The sequence below is a fragment of the Emys orbicularis genome, chromosome 25 (genome assembly GCF_028017835.1).
Source record: "Emys orbicularis isolate rEmyOrb1 chromosome 25, rEmyOrb1.hap1, whole genome shotgun sequence".
Classification (NCBI taxonomy): domain Eukaryota; kingdom Metazoa; phylum Chordata; order Testudines; family Emydidae; genus Emys; species Emys orbicularis.
Window position 1 is genome coordinate 653,107 of NC_088707.1, and position 19,007 is coordinate 672,113.

General features: G+C 47.5%; 2 protein-coding genes across 3 annotated transcripts in view; one reads left to right on the forward strand and one right to left on the reverse strand.

Annotated features, from left to right (window-relative positions):
• NBR1 (NBR1 autophagy cargo receptor) overlaps positions 1 to 12,253 on the reverse strand; it is a 35,168-nt gene extending 22,915 nt beyond the window's left edge. For both annotated transcript variants that reach the window (XM_065422801.1, XM_065422800.1), the window contains exons 1-8: positions 12,147 to 12,253; positions 9,777 to 9,887; positions 6,838 to 6,900; positions 5,411 to 5,429; positions 4,656 to 4,678; positions 3,638 to 3,856; positions 2,801 to 2,875; positions 618 to 835 (exon numbers count right to left, since the gene is read on the reverse strand). In XM_065422801.1, coding sequence (XP_065278873.1) covers positions 618 to 835; positions 2,801 to 2,875; positions 3,638 to 3,856; positions 4,656 to 4,678; positions 5,411 to 5,429; positions 6,838 to 6,900; positions 9,777 to 9,878 — 719 coding nt within the window. In that variant the 5' untranslated portion in view covers positions 9,879 to 9,887; positions 12,147 to 12,253. The remainder of the gene's footprint in view (positions 1 to 617; positions 836 to 2,800; positions 2,876 to 3,637; positions 3,857 to 4,655; positions 4,679 to 5,410; positions 5,430 to 6,837; positions 6,901 to 9,776; positions 9,888 to 12,146) is intronic.
• Positions 12,254 to 14,448: 2,195 nt separating this feature from the next.
• BRCA1 (BRCA1 DNA repair associated) overlaps positions 14,449 to 19,007 on the forward strand; it is a 46,191-nt gene continuing 41,632 nt past the window's right edge. Inside the window, exons 1-2 of the mRNA XM_065422547.1 lie at positions 14,449 to 14,532; positions 16,096 to 16,195. Of these exons, the coding sequence (XP_065278619.1) occupies positions 16,116 to 16,195 (80 nt within the window). The 5' untranslated portion in view covers positions 14,449 to 14,532; positions 16,096 to 16,115. The remainder of the gene's footprint in view (positions 14,533 to 16,095; positions 16,196 to 19,007) is intronic.

A 19,007-nucleotide genomic window follows, 5' to 3' on the forward strand; every position in this document is an offset into this window, starting at 1 on the left:
TAGCAGCGTCCCAGGGCTGTAAAGCAGATGTACTGATGAAATGAAATTAATGGAAGTATCTCAATCTGTACGCTCTGAGTGACAGAGGAAATATACATCAGATTGAACTACGTCAATTGCTACAGTTGCTATTTAGGCCATAAGAACGAAGCATTTATTTTGACAGGAACTCAAAGGGAAGTTGCCCCTTTTTATGGGATTTGTGTTATCACACAGCACTTAAGATACCTATCAGTAAGGTCCTTATAAATGTATTTGTAATGCAGGATTCAGTGCTTTGAATTCTGGTGTGGCTATGGAGAGGAAGAGGAGAAAAGCCTAGTAACCAATCATGACCAACAAGAGAACGATTTACTGAAGACATCATGATCTCAGATCTAGGCCCATATGCCACTGAGAAAGTTGTCAAAACACCAAAAGCACATGTACTGGTACAGCTGCTGATTATACCAGACATGCAGCAATGCACACAGGAGCATCTGAGACAAGGATCACACTCTGGGGTCTTCAAACTTTGGAGATTTTTCCAAGTGACAACAATTTCTCATCCGATAATGCATAGGCATGCAACACTGATAGGTCACTCTTCTAAACCACCAGACGCCATCAGACTGTACCTGCACTGGTAGCGGATCCCCACAATCCGGGCGTGGCAGTTGCTGCAGGAGATCAGCCAGTCACACTGGCTGCCTTGTGTCGACTGGGTCTCTGGAGCGGGCTGTGCTATTGTGGTGGAGCTGCTGGATGAGTCTGGGGGCTGATTATGAAGGATGAGCTTCTCACTTAGTTTTTGATCAAGTTTCTCAACAGTTTCTTTAACTACTTGTTCCCTAAACTGAGGAAAAGAAGGTGGTCACCAATGGTACCTGCCTGGACTTTAGGTTTCGGTCCACATAGTCCCAATATTCCCAATTTTTAAGACAAAAAGTTCATTGTTAATTCCTTTCCCTCTCCTGGCAACTTCCAGACTGAAATCAGTGGAGTATCACCCCCCTCAGACAGTCAGTTGGCATTTTACAAAATACCAAACTACTTATTTAATGAATCAAGTTTATAGCAGAAAAGCAAACAGAAGATTCTAAATATTGACTCTATGGCACAGCTTCCCAAGCAAGTCAGGTAACGGGGAGTTAGGTAAGTCTAGTATTTTCCCTTAAACTCCGGGTTTGCATGGACCTTCCCAGACAGCAAGCAGGCCTCCAGCCTTCATTTTTAGAGGATCCCTAAAAGTCTGAATCCTGCCTTTACTTACTAGATCCTACTTTAAATATCACTAGCTAGCGCCTTATAAATAAGGGGCTGCTTAGTTTGTGGTGCTATTATTACAGGGATCATTATGACTTGGATTAGTTCAGGAAGGTAGTAGCTGATTATTCCTGGCTAGTCATCTCTCCTGTGAACTTGTGTATTAAGGAGCTGATCGACAACAACATTCATAACCCATGTTAACAGTCTATATGTTATACCCACTGGTCTCCAAGGAAGTGTTACCTTTAGTGGCCTAGCCTCTCTTAATTGCTCTGTTTATGTTGTGGTTCCAAGTCTTAATAAACCCTGAGGGCTATACCTGTTGAACTGGTCAAACAGGACTTTCTAAAAGCGACACCATGTTTTATTTAATTCTTCAGGACAATGACTAGCATGAAATCCTAAGGGCTGTGTGGAATTAGGGTTACCATATTTAAAAAATAAAAAAAGAGGACACTCCATGGGCCCCAGCCCCGCCCCTTTCCCACCCCAGCCCCGCCCCAACTCCGCCCATTCCCCACCCCTTCCCCCAAAGTCCCCGCCCTAACTCCCCCTCCTCCCTCCCAGCCACGCGAAAAGGGCTGCCCGAGCGCTACCGGCTTCACGGTTTGCCGGGCAGCCTCCAGACCCTGCGCCCCCGGCCGGCGCTTCCCCAGCGCAGCTGGAGCCCGGGAGGGGAAGCGCCCAGCCGGGGGTGCAGGGTCTGGAGGCTGCCCGGCAAACCGTGAAGCCGGTAGCGCTCGGGCTTCGGTCAGCCCCCATGCCTCCGGACCCTGCGCCCCCGGCTGGGCACGTCCCCTCCCGGAATCCGGCTGCTGTGCTCCTCCCCTGACTCTTCGGCTCTGTTTAAGAGCCGAGCTGCCCGACCGCTACCGGCTTCGGGCAGCCCCCATGCCTCTGGACCCTGTGCCCCCGGAGCCCGGGAGGGGAAGTGCCCGGCCGGCGGCTCAGGGTCCGGAGGCATGGGGGCTGCCCGAAGCCGGTAGCGCTCTGTTAAGAGCCGGTAGCGCTCAGGCAGCTCAGCTCTTAAACAGAGCCGAAGAGTCAGGGGAGGAGCACAGCAGCCGCGGGAGGGGAAGTGCCCGGCCGGCGGTATTTTTCCCGGACATGTTCGGCTTTTTGGCAATTCCCCCCGGACGGGGGTTTGATTACCAAAAAGCCGGACATGTCCGGGAAAAACCGGACGTATGGTAACCCTAGTGGAATGCAACATGGATTCTACCATGGGAGTCTCCCAGTGGAAAGAGTGAGAATCCCTAAACTACTCCAACCTTTGTGAAAGCTAAGTTTATTTAAAATCAGATTGGACAACCCTTGTAAATGTTTAACAGGGAACAATCCAGCTTTGACAAGGGATAGAGCAGTTGTAACTTTCAATGTGGACCACATTTCAGGAACTGTAGTGGCTTCTTGATATTTAGAAGCCAAGTGCCATCTGCTTTAAGGAAACCAGATTAACCAGACCTATACTTGTAAGAAACAAAATCCTCCCCCCATCCCCCACGGTGTCTCACAAACCTTTGAGAGGACAAAGATCCAAGGAAACACTTACTGATTCCAAGTAGCTAGTAAACCACTCTGGAGGCTTTTCATTGGTGCCTTCAGATTCGTTTTGATTTAGCTTTTTCTGTAGAACCAAAAATAAATTGCAAACCTTAAATACATAATTTCCTTGTATGTATCTCCAATTAATTTGGGATTAAGCAGCAAAAACACCAAGTCCAAATACATACCCCACACCCCCACCCATGAACAGCTAGGAGAGTTTAGAACATATTCCCCTCAAACACCTTTCACCATAAACAGAGTTTCAGTCTCCTAGAAGAACACTGGAAGCCACATAAGCAAGCCACTGTCTGCATAGACTAAGTTTACTGAAAGCTTCCTCCATTATTAGCATTAGATGCAAAATTACACACTGAAAGCTAGAGAAAATTATTTGAGAGCAGCTAGTTTGTAGCTGAGAATTACAGAGGGAATCAAGTTTCAGAGTGGTAGCTGAATTAGTCTGTATCAGCAAAAACAAGGAGGAGTCCTTGTGGCACCTTAGAAACTAACAAGTTTATTTGGGCATAAGCTTTCATGGGCTAGAACCCACTTCATTAAAGCTTTAGGAATCTAACAATCACACCTCTTATAATGTTTAAGACTCTGTCCTCGACATTAAGGATTCCTTCATCCTAATATCGGACCAAACAAATCTCCCCTCAGTTACATCCAATCAACTTTACTGATTTCAGTGGGTTTGAACAGGTGCGACCGAGAGGCAAAATTTTGACTCAAACCTCCATCTCATGTACAGGTAGATGACTACCAGCCTGCAATAATAAGCTATCAAGTGAAACATTTCAGAATCATTTGTTTTGAACAATACAGCTCTGTATCCTACCTGTGCTGTGGTTTCCCTTTCAGCCTTTAAGTCCTGCCCTAAGGCCTGAGCAAGCATGGAATAGTGTGAGAGAGGTCTCTTTCCATCTTTGGGAATGGACAGTTTTTCTGTCCCAGCTTTTTCACAGACTTGCGTGGAACAGGAATGCGAAGTTTCACTTGGAAGGGAGTTTACTTGATACACTTTCATTTGGAGCTGATTTCCTTGTGTAACTGCAATCTAAGTAAACAGTGCATGATACATACACTTTCCATTCTCGCCATTTCACAAGCAACAAGCAAGTTTTCCTGCAGAGACATATACTACAATGGTATGACAGAAAAGCCAAAAAAGCAAGTGACATGCCAGATTACAGTCAGCTGGTCTCTATTACCAAATAAAATCATAAGAAAGTCATAATATAAATGGAAGGGAAAGTAGACAGAGCTTCTCTAGGTTTTGCTAAATCCACAACAGAGCAGTTTATCTGACCTGATAAACAGGATGACTATGAAAAACTTTAGCCCTGGAGCAGTCAGGAGATTACTTCACAGTTCTTTTGTTCTTGAATATTTAAACATTATTTCAAGAACAGAAATTCAAAACTGAAGCAAGTGATGAAAGGATTTTTCTTGTGCTAGTTACACAGCAAGTGGTTTACAGCTGCTCTAACAAATTAACCTTAGATACAGCAGCTGAGCTCACCACCACTGTAGTTTACATTACTCAGGAATGCAGGACTGGACCTTGTATGTGGTAAGGCCTTTAAGAATCTGCAAGACCAAGCTTTGGAGTCCCTTTTACATTCTCTGAATATTGTTTTGTTTTTTAAGATGGGAAACGTTTGGGAAGTCAGTGTAACAATATTTTGGCCTGGAAGAATTATTCTAATAAAGTCTTCAAACTAGCATCTAAAACTAGGCAACTTTATAACCAGGTTGTTCTGATTCCCCACGTGCCTGAGAAAAATCCAGCACTACGTGGATTTCCATTATAGAGATTTTTGAAGATATCAGAAAAAGTTACAGGGACCAGTTACCTTCAGAGCTTCTTCATATTCCTCTAAAAGAAAAAAGAAAAAATGTGTGACTATTTCCATGTCCCAGACATAACATGGTGCTCTTCCTCAGGGACTCAATAGCATTTAAAGGGCCTTCTGCAATTTACAAAAGACAGTATACGCACCTGCAGACTGGCAATGTAACATTCCTCCCTTCATTTCTACCCATTTCTCATAATTCCCATACAACCAGCCAATGGATGACAAAAAAGCCCCTTAGAACTCTGCAGAAGACCTGAGCGTCAGGACCTACCCGGGTAGAAATTCATGACATCAGTAGCCTTGACGGACCAAACAGCCCTTCATTTGTGAAGAGCTTGGGTGACGAACATGATAAAGTCAGCATCCAGCACCCAAGCATGGATTCCCCGTCCAGGGAACTTTAGGGGGAGGAATGATCAGATGCCACTCACACAAAACAAAAGCAGGACAATTCCATGAGGGTGACAGAACTAGCCAACACTCCACAGGCTTTTTAATAACTACAATTTAAAAACCATCTCTCTACATAGCTTCCAGCAAAGCTCAGAAGTCAGGGAGACAACAGAAGGATGGTTAAAAGGGAGTCTATAGCAGTGCTATAGATTTTCAGAAGCCCAGACCTTCCCTCTTCGCCACTGAGATGCCCTGACTTGGCACTGCCTAGCAGTACCACGTTTCCCCAGAAATCTAAGCAGTGCTATTCTTTTACTGAAAATAATAAACCAAGTATGAAAAGCAAAGTAATAACTTACCTTCGCTATTGACAGAGACCTGTGAAGAGAAATAATAGTGAACAAAAGCCCCCACATCATTAATATTTCCTATTACTACTCCCCATATGTTCCAACTACATTTGAAAATTTATTCAAATAAAATTATTTCTTATTCTGAATTTCAGAAACTGTCTTACTTCTGTTACCTCATCCTCATCTCCACCCAGGTGTTATTTCATCCTGCTGCATCTTGTTATTAACCTAGATTGTATGGTCTTTTTACTAGATTTGTATACCAATCCCCAACTGAGGCCTCGAGGCACAACCCCGTCTACTAGAAGCAAGTTGGAGAAGATTCCATCCGTGTCTTTGGGCCATTGACAGAAACAATCACACGAGCAGGGTCTGACCTATTACCTTTCAAGGTGTAATGCTCAACTGAATTAGACACAAGCCAGCCCCATCTCCTACAGTTTGCCTGATTAGTAAGTGTGCACAGAAAAGTTACTAATCTGTCGCATAAGAGAGATCCTATTTCATCACTACAGACTGTTGATTCTGAAGATCCTGGGCAATGAGTCATCAGTTAGCATTTCTGAATGAAGTTTAACAAAGAGAGTAGCTAGTCTTCATAGGTGTGCCTTAAAACATAAAGGGAGACTCCATTCCTGTAATCTTTTTCTCGAGACAACACAATACTGATCTGTTTGCTAAAGTAAGGTACCAGAAAGGGCTCTCCTCAAAGCTTCCAGAAGTGTTGGCTTTTCTCCCAGCATACAAGAAGAGCTGTGAGCTATCCAACAGGGGCAGTGTTCAGGAGCTATCTGATGTATGATGCCTAAGAGTTTTATTGTGATCTAAACCTCTAACTATATATTGAGAGGCAGTGAGTGAGTCAGGTTATGCCATGCAGGAAGTTACCCAAAAAGAACAATTACAAGTAGGTAATTTACTCACTCAGGATGGAAGCATCACTTCATAGAGACCATGGAGTTTGAATAAGACATGCAAAGAATTTGAATGCTTCACGTCATAGTAATAAACCTAAATTTTCCATGAGAAATGGCATGGACTAAGTAGCTAGGGCTTTGCAGTGGCTGACAACACAAGTAGCTACAACCCTGTGAGTCTTCAGGAACAGGAACATCCCTCCCACATAACAGCATGGAACGACTACAGGTTTTCAGTAGGCCATGGGAGATGGCAACAGGACAGCAGTTTTCCATCTTTTTTAAACAGGAACATCTCATTTTACAAGAGGGGAAACCAGCAAAGTGAATCCTGCATGTGGAGCTGCAGCGTTCCAAAAGGAGTTAACTCTAACCTGTCCAACACAACACACACCATTTGCCTGAACAACCAGCTAGAAACCATCAACTGGTTACTGGCCTCACACTAATGTTTTTTTTTTGGGGGGGGGGGGGGAAGAGACACACACACACAACAGGAATCACTAATATAAGTACCTCATCATTATCCTCATCCATGTATTTGATCTGTATGTTGTTTAGATCAAATGAAACTTTCACCTGCAAGTAAAAATAAAGAGAGTGAGACAGGAACATGGTAGTTCTCAGCTAGTCATAGTTATTAATAGGGGAGATGGTTAAACTCTCTCCCCTCCCATTGTCTCTCATTTGAGATCAATTAAGTTTTATTAAATCCATTTTTCTGCAGTCACGTTACATCCCTCTCTCTGCCTTTTCTTTAGGCCTTACACAATTTAAATACCTATCATGACCAAGGGCAATACTCCCCTTTGATCCCTTCTTCCTTAGTTAATATGCACCTAAACCCAAGCTTCATTTAGCAACCTTTCCACTGAAATGGGATTTACACAAGGTAAATGGTCCTATTCTGTGTAAACACCCTGCAATAAAGAAAGGCTGAGGCAAACTATTCTTAAGCACCTGCACTTTTACACAAACAAGCAATCAGGAGACAGTTTACTCATGTGAAGAGCCTTTTTTTCCCACATACCTGCTTCACTTGTCCCCTTGGGTTTTCAGATACTAAAGCTACACAAGCACTCGGAGTGAAGTACCTTACTCCTGCATTACCCACTGCCTGATACTCTGCTCCCTGGGACCGCACAGAATCTCTAACTTCATGTGTTTCAGATTCAGGAAAATGGTTCGATGCAGCCATTCTGTATTTTGCATTCGCCCTGAATGGCTCCAAATGAGCCATAAACACTGGCAGATGTTTCCTACTGTGATAAGTCTTTGAGGGCCATGTATGTTTTCGCAATTATGAAATTTACATAAGCAAACAATCCTTTTCTTTCCCCAAGCAGATTCAAATCTCTCTACTTGACACAAGGAAGAATTACATATGGGCCAGGTTTCTGCAATTCTGAACCTAGTAGAGACAACCAGTGGGGATGGAAGACAAGTGAAAGCTGAGTTTCTTATACAGTAGTTTCCTGAGAAATTGAGCAACTCCCCAGTGTAATAACTACAATCAGTGTAGCGTATCAGGACAATAAATGCAGTTGTCCCCAGTAATATACCCCAGAATCAGCACCTTTGAAAAGTGGTCTCAGCACTCCTAATAGAATCCTTCTCTGCAGGTTTATCATTGCAGATAATTTATAGATAAAATGGCAAAGCTCCCAGTTGAGAAACTGCAATACTGAATGTTTTGGAGCATCTGCCCCAGCACTCAAGTATCTCATTGGAGCTATAGGAAGCACTGCAATTGACTTATGTCCCTCACTCCCAGTGTGAGTAGGAAATGGGAGTACAGACCTGATGGTCCTGTCCTTTTCTGCCCTTTAGAAACATCTGAATAGCTTGTCATGCCAATACAGGTTTTTAAATCTGAACTACAACTCCTCCCAGAACATTAAAGTGCAGCTCTCAAGGGAGTTAGTGCTGTTCAGTTCCTGAATACAAGGATGAGAGCTGTGAAGCAGGGCCCTCTCCCAAGATGTATCATTCAAAGATAATAGCCAAGTCTTAGATAGTGATGGAAAGTAGAGATATAAGCTGATAACTGCCCATTATGTCAAGATGCATCTTTGTGAGGGTATGAACAGAAGAATAAACAAACAAAAACAGGAAAAAGATGGGGAGTTACTGCAGATGGAAACGAATTTGGTGCATTATTTCTGCTATGGCTAATGGAATTGTGAACTCTCCCAGACAGCTATCCCAGTGAAAGAGTGTAACTAGAAAATGTTGGAAATGCAAATCCAAGCTAATACTTTTCAGCGACCAGTCACCTACCATATGATATACAGACTGGTACAAGTGACTGTATGAGTCTACACACACAGCTTATATGCAAGATAAACACTTGCATCCAAAAGGCAAACCAGTCCATAAAAAACCACTAACATAACAAGAAGCTGATAACTTATGTCAGCAATTCCACTGCACCTCAGAACAAAGATCAAGTTTCAGGAGAACCAGTCATAGCCAAGGCAGAGAACCATTAAGGTACGTCATTTCCCTATATCTATTTTGGTAGGGAAGGGAATTAAGAGGTTGAGGACTAGTCAGTGCATTTGATGGTGGAAAAAGCCTAAATTTGAATCCTTAGTAATTGTTAGTGCTGTGGAAAAGAACAGGATATGGAGACATTACCTCTTACTTTCAGATAAGCCAAATGAAAGATTCAAACTTTCACAATAAAATATAATTTCACCCAAAAACTAGCTTGCTGCAACCAATTTTAGAAAACACAATCAACGATAAAAGGCAGCCAGATTGGTGGGGTTTAGAGAGACGAAGAGAAAAAAAAAACAGATGATAGCATGATTATGACCCCCAAGGCTGAAAAGGAAAGGGAGAGAAGCTTCATTTTTAAAGTTTTCACAGATTAATCAAACATAAGAACTTCACTATGATTTTGAAATAACATAACCAAATTGGATTAGTATTCAAGGCAACTTGAGCTTTAGGTTAAATTTACTAAGGCCATGTCTACACTGTATCAGCCATGTGCTCCTAGTGTGGATGCAGTTTATAGCAGCAAAGCTACACTTTTACCATACTGCCACCACTAAAGAAAACAAGAATATACCAGTAAAAGTGCAGTTTTGCCAATATAACTGCATCTACGCTAGGGGCTTCTATGGGCACAGCTACATTAGCCAGAGATACTTCTCTTCACATCCCTGACCAACACAGTTATGCCAGCAGAAATATGTAGCTTAGACGTAGCTAATAGCTTAATGAAGTCTAGAGGATCTTGTGTTTAACTGCATCAATAAAAGGAACTTTAAGAACTTCTTCACAGTGGCAATTATCTATTTTAACATTCCCTTTAATTTGCTTTTCTCAAAAGAAATACAATTGCCTATATTAAAAATAAATGTTCTTTAATTCCTAGATTTCTATGAAAGTTGGAAAGAGACAGGATAGTATACAGGATCCATGAACACAATTACAAAACTCACCATGGCTTCCACATCAGCCCAGGTAGTGTTTGATGAATCTGAAACCAGGAAACTCTGAGTCTCACCTCTAAAAGTCACACTGAGGTTTACCTGGGGCTCCATGCTGTGGGGCTATGGAAAAAGAAAGATTGTTACCCTAAAATATGTTAAGACATTTCAGGCCAAAGTCTCTTCTGTGGAAACGGAATGCAACTCCACTGACTTCACTGGAATTGAGAATTTAGTCCTTAATATTTAAGATTTGAACAAAGAGGTTAAAACAACAAAGGTGATCTTAACTGAAATGCCTGTACCTTTGTTTGTCCAGGAATTAACAATACTTTGCCTGTAGAAATGACACCTTTGCTCACACAAAGGACACAGTTTTCAGCTACACCTCTACCCCGATATAACGCTGTCCCTGGGAGCCAAAAAAATCTTACCGTGTTATAGGTGAAACCGCGTTATATTGAACCTGCTTTGATCAGCCAGAGCGCGCAGCCCCGCCCCCTTGGAGCATGGCTTTACCATGTTATAGCCGAATTCGTGTTATATTGGGTCGCGTTATATCGGGGTAGAGGTGTATTTCTCTTCACAAATTAGCCATCCAACAGAGACTTCAACTGGAGTCTTGGCTCCATGTCAATACTGGAAATTTGCTACACCTCTTCCAACAACTGTTTACATTGCAACCTAGAGTCAGGTGACTAGCAGCAATTCCTTCCCTCAGTCCTGAAGGGGCTAGAATGTATTCATGATTGATCACACAGCTGAGTGAGGGCATCACTGCCCTTTCAGGCAATCTCCACACAGCTTTTCTCTGTGCTTCAGGTAACCAAGCTTTTCTGGCACTCTGTTTTTTAGTCAATACATTTGTGAGAAGCAGGAAACAGTAACTAGATTTTGCAGAACCTGCATTAACCCCATTGCTGCTAACCTTAGAGCATCAGGCAAGGCCGCTTGTGGTCCAGGGGTCCGCTCCCAGGCCATATCTCCAGAGGAAGCTGCCCTACAGCTGATGCCAGCTGTGAGAGGGCTGCCCAACTCTTCGATAGGATTTCAAGCCAAGGCCATTCCTTTCAAACTTGGATGCCCAGAACCCAGCTTTCAGGAGCTGAACGGTCTCTGGGATAACAGCTACCAGAGCTCAGCACCCATGCAAGGCAGAGTGGGTGCCTGACTCCAGGGGCGGGATTTGCTGCCTGTGGCCATAACGCAGGCCCGCAGGGTGGCCAGAACGAGAGTGCAGTGCATTGTCCATGCCTGGGGGCTGAAAGCGGCAACGGGCCAGGTAGAGGGTACAGAGTCAGCTAGGGGGCAGAGGATCAGGGCAGGCAGAGGGCGCGGGGCAGAGCTGGGCAGGCCCAGAGCGCGGGGCCGGGGGGGATCGGGGGGGGGGGGGTTGGGACCGGGCCGGGCCCCCGGGGCCGGTGGGGGATCGAGGGGGGGGGGGGGTTGGGACCGGGCCGGGCCCCGGGGGATCGGGGGGCTGGGACCGGGCCGGGCCCGATGGGGGAGGGGCTGGGACCGGGCCGGGGGGCTGGGACCGGGCCGGGCCCCGGGGCCGATGGGGGAGGGGCTGGGACCGGGCCGGGCCCCGGGGGATCGGGGGGCTGGGACCGGGCCGGGCCCCGGGGCCGGTGGGGGATGGGGGGGGGGGTTGGGGCCGGGCCCCGGGGCCGGTGGGGGATGGGGGGGGGCTGGGACCGGGCCGGGCCCCGGGGCCGGTGGGGGATGGGGGGGGGCTGGGACCGGGCCGGGCCCCGGGGCCGGTGGGGGATGGGGGGGGGCTGGGACCGGGCCGGGCCCCGGGGCCGGTGGGGGATGGGGGGGGGCTGGGACCGGGCCGGGCCCCGGGGCCGGTGGGGGATGGGGGGGGGCTGGGACCGGGCCGGGCCCCGGGGCCGGTGGGGGGGGGCTGGGACCGGGCCGGGCCCCGGGGCCGGTGGGGGATCGGGGGGGGGGGGGCTGGGACCGGGCCGGGCCCCGGGGCCGGTGGAGGATGGGGGGGGGTTGGGACCGGGCCGGGCCCCGGGGCCGGTGGGGGATCGGGGGGGGGGGCGGCGGCTGGGACCGGGCCGGGCCCCGGGGCCGGTGGGGGATCGGGGGGGGGGGCGGCGGCTGGGACCGGGCCGGGCCCCGGGGCCGGTGAGAGGTCCGGGGGGGGGGGGCTGGGACTGGGCAGGGCCCCTGGGCCGGTGGGGAACCTGGGGGGCTGTGACGCTGCCACTCAAGATGCACACACAGCCCGGGAGCCTGCCCCGAGAGAGGCTTGTGACCTGCCCCCGAGCACGGGGGGCGGATCGCGGAGCCGGCTCGGAGTTCATGGATCTGCCCTGGAGTCGGGCAGGGGGCACCGGGGGAAGTCACACCACCGCGGGGAGTCCTTACCCGCCTGAGGCCGGTCCCGGCAGGGAAGGGGGGGCAGTTCAGCGGTACCCTGGGCAGGGGGAGGCTCCAGGCGCCGCTCGCTCCTCACTGTTGTGATAGAGGATCCTAACATGGCGGATTCACCTCATCTGGCCCGCACCATTTACTGCCACCCGATTGGTCTGCGCGCCTGCCACTCACAGCCTCCCTCCTTTGGATTGGTGGAGTGGGTGGAGCCACGTTTCTGGGGACCACAACAATAAACAAGAGGGGAGAGGGAGGCTGGATCCGGGGCAGAGCGGTTCCCAACACCCTCCACTTCCGGGGTGAACTACCGCCTCCGGCATGCAGCCCCCTTAGGACGGCAATTCCCGGCATGCACAGCGTCGTCGCCGTAAGTTTCAGCGCCCGACGTTCCCCGCCTCACCCGGAACCACAACTCCCAGGATGCCTCACTCTGACTACTACAGTTCCCAGCATACACCACTTCCCAGAGGGTCCGGCGTGTGCAGTGCACTCTGGGAGTCGTAGTCCCTGTCGGGGCGGCGTGTACCTCCTACGCTGGGCCTGGCTCCAAACAGTGCCCCGCTCGGTGAGGGAATCCAGGCCTCGCCGCTCGCTTTCCGCCCGTGACGGAATAAACAAGCCCAAAGGTCACATGGGGCAGCACAGCCAATCAGGTGTTCTCCTACCCTAAGTGACCCTCACGTCCGGGTGCGCGAACAGTCATGTGGCTGTAGTGGAGCCAATACGGAGAAACTCTTCTCCCCGTGTGACGCGAACTCGGCTGTGTGATTGGCTACTTGGGTGCGGTGGTTTCCTAGGTGATGGAAAGGGCGCGAAATACCTTCAGATCGAGTGAGGCGCTTGGAGAGTGAGTGCGCGAGAGGGATGGGGGCGGGTGTCAGGGCCGGCGGGGAAAGGAGGGGATGGGGGAAAGGGAAGAGGAAATGTATGGGGCCGGACCTGGGGGGGCGGGCGCCAAGCTGGCAGGGCTCGCCGATGGGGCAGGACGGGGGAAGGGGTTAGGCCTTAAACTGGCATAGCTCGGGGGTGGGGTAGGGGGCCCCAAGCTGGCATAGCTCGGGGGTGGGAGTGCATGTGTGGGGTAGGCCTTAAGCTAGTAGAGGTGGGGCAGGGCAGGGCCTGGGGGGGGTTAGGCCCTAAATTGGCAGGGTTCAGGTGTGGGATAGGTTCCTAAGCTGGTAAGGCTTGGGGGTGGGGGTGCATGTGTGGGGCAGGATGAGGGGGTAGGCCCTAAACTGCCAGCGCTTGTGGGTGGGACAGGCCTTGGGGTGCAGGCCCTAAACTGTCAGGGTTTGGGGATGGGGATGCATGTGTGGGGCAGGGCCCTGGTGGGGGGGGAGTAGAGCTCTAAAAGGACATGGTTTAGGGGCGGGGGGGGGTGTTCAAGGCAGGACCTCTGGGGATTAGGGGCCAAGCTGATGTAAAGGGTAGGCTTGATTCTGGCAAGGTTTAGGGTGGGGGACATGTGTGGTGCAGGATCTGTAGGGATAAGCCCTAAGCTGACAAGGTTTGGGGGTAAGGGGCATGGCGTGACAGGGCCCGGGGAATGGGGTGCAGTGAGTAGGAGCAGGAGCGAGCTCTGGCTGGGGGAACCATTACACTCTCTTGGTTTGGCTGCCTGGGCTTATTGTTTGTCTGAGGAGGACCCCCACTGTTGTGGTTCTGGGGTGTCAACACTCTCATTCTCTTTAAATGAGGGGCTGCTGTGATTGCCCTTGGGCTCTGCAGTTTGCTTGCCTGTCTATTCCTCCTTTCACCTGTTCTGTTTGTGAGGACAGTGCTAGGCTGTCTGCCTCTTGCTCTCTTGGTTTCAGTGTGGTTGATTCTCCCTCGGTTTTTTCTGTGTTTACTTTTGTCTTTGCTTCAGTGTAAATTTAAGACATTGCTGCCCCCACCTGTCTGAGCTTCAGAATTGAGTCTATGCAATAATCCCTTTCAAGTGAAAAGTCTCATACCTAGAAACTGCCATCCTTGAATAAGGTGGCACAGAGCGTCCTTTTGGTTCAAAATCTAGATCTGATAGTTCAGGCTAACACTAATCCGAGCTTCTGCAAGTGCCACCTGCTTTTGCTGCTGAGTGCTCACTGTGACTATATCATGTTTTGTTTCTGGTCTCCAACTGCACATCTTTTGAATAGCCCATACTTGTAAGATTTAAACTGAGTTCAATCAATTTTGATTTGTGTACTCTTGTCCTGATACCCACAACTCCAAAAGCTGATTTTATTCCTTGTGTGATCTAATAGGTTTTCCAGATTCCGAGTCTACTATGCCAGCCAAGAGGGTATAAGATTTCTCATTCTGCAGACGTATGATGTGCATTGCCACTTGCTCAGCTACAGACGACCTATACTGGAATCATCAGCAAACTGCAATAAAGGTAGCATTAATTATGTTTTTCTCCCATTAGAATCTTTGTAGTGGCCTCTGTAAAGTATTTCACTATGTAGGTATTTAATTTAAAAAAAAAAAACTTTGTAGAAGGGTGGTGCCCAGAAGCCACACCTGAGACGAGGACCCTATTATGCTAGGCACAGTGCTTACACATTGTAAGAGACAGTACCTACTCTGAAGAGCTTATGGTCCAGATGCTCAAATAATGGGGAGGGGTAACAGGCACACAGAGGTGAAGATCCATTTTGTACTTCCTTGCATTTCATGTGAGCAGCAGAGCAGTTATGTACACATAGGGAATTATTTCTAAAGATTATATGCCAGTGGCTAAAGGGACTACCATTCAGACAATTTCTCATGTTTTCTGCAAGTTAATGTAAGAAATATTAAATGTTTTATGTAAATCTATTTAGCTTTTCATTAGTTCTGGAAACTGTTCATGCGCAAGGCCCCGATCCTGGAAGCATGAGTCAGTGGAGCTCAGGATTGGCCCTCCTCACAACTAAGGGTATGTCTACACTGCACTTTCCTCGGTAAAACTTTTGTCAGTCAAGGGTGTGAAAAAAACACACACCCCTGACCGACAAAATGTTTACTGATGAAAAGCACTTGTGTGGACAGCGCTTTGTCAGTGGGAGACGCTCTCCCGCCCACAAAGCTACCGCCCTTTGTTGGGGGTGGTTTTATTTTGTCGGCAGGAGAGCTCTCTCCTGCCGACAAAGAGCAGCTACACTGCGTACCTTACAGCAGTATGGCTGTAGTGGCACAGTTGTGCCGCTGTAATGTGCACTGTGTAGGCATAGCCTAAGATACTTGTGTCTGCCCTAACCATTTCCTGCTTTGAATATTACAACCTCCTCTTCTTGACGTGCACCTCACCCATTTCTCTTCTGTCCAAAATTCAGTTGACAAAATAATTTCCTTGTTAGCTGCTATAACAGCATTTTCCCCACAACCCTGAAAGCCCTGCACTTGTTCACCAACCCTCTGCATATTAAGATCAAATTCTGGCCTTCAAGACTATGAGATTCAGTTCCTCCCTATATCTTTAGTATAGCCTACTTTCATGTCCTCATCTGTTCTGTCCACCAGCTTTTGACTTCTCACATAAATCTCTGCTGTTTTCTATGCTGCCTTCTGTATCTAGAAAACTCTGCTGAAGCCTATTCGCTAAGGCATCACCCTCACTGCATTCAGGTCCCTCCTAAAGACTCACATCTGCCCCAAAGCCTCAAAGAAGTAAACTAATTCATATTTTAAATGAAAGCTTGAAAAAAAAGTTGTTCATCAAGAAGTGTACATGAGTTCGCTGAGTCGCCATATGATCTTATTTCTGTTACTTTCCCCACGCTACTCTATTCCTCTAGTTTGTGGTCACCTTGTAATGTTAAGTCTATATTCTCGATTGTAAACTCTTTAGAGCAAGGATCCATCAAATTCTCTGAGGAGCCTAATACATGCTACATAGTACATATGAATGTAGTAATGTTCACATTGCAGGCAAATGTGAATGAGATACTATGTGCCAGAATAAATTTCTTTTTTGTAGATTGTGTTTGGAATTGAGGAATGGACTCGTCTGTGGCTGCCATTGGAGATGTGCAAAATGTGCTTTTGGCTATGCAGAAGAACTTGGAGTGCCCAATATGGTATGTCAGGGGAATAATCTGGACTTCATACTGCACCGGGGTGGGCAAACTTTTTGGCTTGAGGGCCACAGCGGGGTTCCGAAACTGTATGGAGGGCTGGGTAGGGAAGGCTGTGCTTCCCCGCCCCCTATCTGCCCCTCCCACTTCCGGCCCCTCAGACTGCCCTCCTCAGAACCCCCGACCCATCCAGCCCCAGCCCCCCCTGCTCCTTGTCTCCTGACCGTCCCCTCCCAGGACCCCCCCCCAACCGCCATGCCCCCGGGACCCCCCATCCAAACCCCCCGTCCCCTGACTGCCCTTACCCCTATCCACACCCCTGACAGGCTCCCCGGGACTCCCACGCCTATCCAACCGCTCCCTGTCCCCTGACTGCCACCTAGGACCCTCTGCCCCTTATCTAACCCCCCTACTCCCCACCCCCTTACCATGCCTCTCAGAACACCAGGACTGGCTGCTGTGCCGCCCGGCCGGAACCAGCCACGCTGCCGCGCAGTCTAGAGCAGCAGGGCAGGCCAACAGCTCTCGCAGTCACGCTGCCCGGCAGGAGCTTGCAGCAGAGCGCTGGCGGCACGGCAAGCTGAGGCTGCGGGTGGGGGGAGACAGCAGAGGAGGGGCCGGGGGCTAGCCTCCCTGGCTGGAGCTCAAGGGCCAGGCAGGACGGTCCCGCGGGCCACAGTTTGCTCATCGCAGTGAATTATGACAAATTGTTTACTATTTTTTTTTTTCTTGTATTCAGACACTACTTACTGTACGCACAGCCACAGCTGGGGCCATTTGGAAAATGAATATTTGGGTTTTGTGAGGTCCACGCTTTCTGTAGCTCAGAGAGCTTATTGAGAAAATACTTGCATCTGCTCAGATCTAAGCATGAAGAGTTAAAAACAGCACCTGGATACATATATTCAGAAATACTTGATGAATTTAGGACAGACTCTTAATTTCTAAGAACCACATATGTGGTAGATTTTGCATTTAATAGCAAATAATTCAGGGATGAAAGGTCTGAGTTGAGTTTTAAACAAGCTTAACATCTAGCTTTTGCCCCAGTGACTAGAAAATGACTTGGCCTAACTGCAGTGGACATGTTATAGTGTGATCTCTTTCATTGTAAAGCCACAGTGTAGAAGACTCTATATTCTTTATGACTAGTCAAATGTCATTGTACTACCTCTTCTGGAGCATTTAGGGTGTAATAATGCTGGTGCTTCTTTGGTAAATCTCTGAATCACTGCATGATTTGTTACAATGACAATAAATAGTGAACCATTTGAGAGCAGCAAAAATTAAAAGGTCATAATTACTCAGAGAGAAAATATAATCCAACACAATTGTCAAGGTTTTGCTTTCAGGTTTGCCTGGTGCACATTTTCTACCATGTTCTGTTTCCCATATGTGTGTGGAGCTCCCTAAGGGACAGTAGAATATCTTGTGTGAGGGGAGAGTTTTGTCCAGTGCAACTTTCACCTCTCATTGATGGGAGAACTCTGAGAGGCAACATGGATTTGATTCTTAAAGCTAACAGCATATCTGCTAAATAATAAACCATGGAAAAGTGCATAGTCTAACTTAAGAACCACTATGCTAGAGAAGCAGTAGATGACAATATTAAAAAATACTTCTGGGATTTTACAACACTTACTAACCTCTCATGGTAGTAATTATAAAGTGAGCAAAAAGCTATGGATACTGTGGAAGTTGGGCCCATTTATTTTGCATTTTCATGAGAATCTAAGGCTTGGTCTACACTTACCCCCCAAGTCGAAGTAAGGTACGCAAATTCAGCTACGTGAATAACGTAGCTGAATTCGACATACCTTACTTCGAACTTACCGCGGTTCAGACGCGGTCCACACGCGGCGGGCAGGCTCCCCCGTCGACTTTGCGGTACTCCTCTCGTCTAGCTGGAGTACCGCAGTCGACGGGGATCAATTCCTGGTTCGATTTATCGCGTCCACACCAGACGCGATAAATCGAACTCGGAACTTCGATCCGCAGCCATCGAACTACCCGGTAAGTGTAGACTAGCCCTAAGTCATAAAAGTGTAATGTTCTTTCTTTATTACTCTAGCAAATTATCAATTTTAAAAGTTAGGAGACTCCTAAAAATTAAGGATGCAGGAATGAGAGTTAATGCTGATGCTGCTTTTTTGGCTACTATTGCTGTAGATTTTGGTATTAGCAATTATTATTTAGACTGTTTTGCAGCAGAAACTGCTTTATTTGCTTTGACCAAGTAAAAGTCATTTTGATGTGGCCTTTTAATTGGAGTCATTGTGGTACTTGGCAAAGTTTATATAGCATGTTTTTCTTCTCTACATTATTCACTGAGGTTCATTGAGCTGAAATCCATTTCTGTGGCAGCTGTTGAAGAAGAATGGTAGCAGTGAACAAAAAATACTTAGCCTGTTCTTACATGCCGCTAATTTCTGAGATTCTGGGATTCTGAATGATCTGTCCTCCTGATGTGGATACAAGAACTGTGAAACCCTTAAGGGTTTCGCAACATGACTCGTCCTGTTAACACCATGCTTGCCTAGATGTATGACATTTTATCTAAATAAAGGGGAATTTTCCCACATGTTGAAGGTAGGTTGTACTTGCTGATTTTAAGATGGCTAAAGCATGGAAACTGTTCAAGTAAATCCATTAGGATTAGGAGCATATCTCAAAACCACAACAACAAAGGACTCAGGGTCAAAAGTGAGTTAATATTTTGAAGCCATTCCTGTCTAAAATGGCTTCAAAGAGTTGAAAGAGTTAAAATGACTCAAGCCAAGTTATTTACTGAATGTTTCTTTCTGCACCAGGTGGA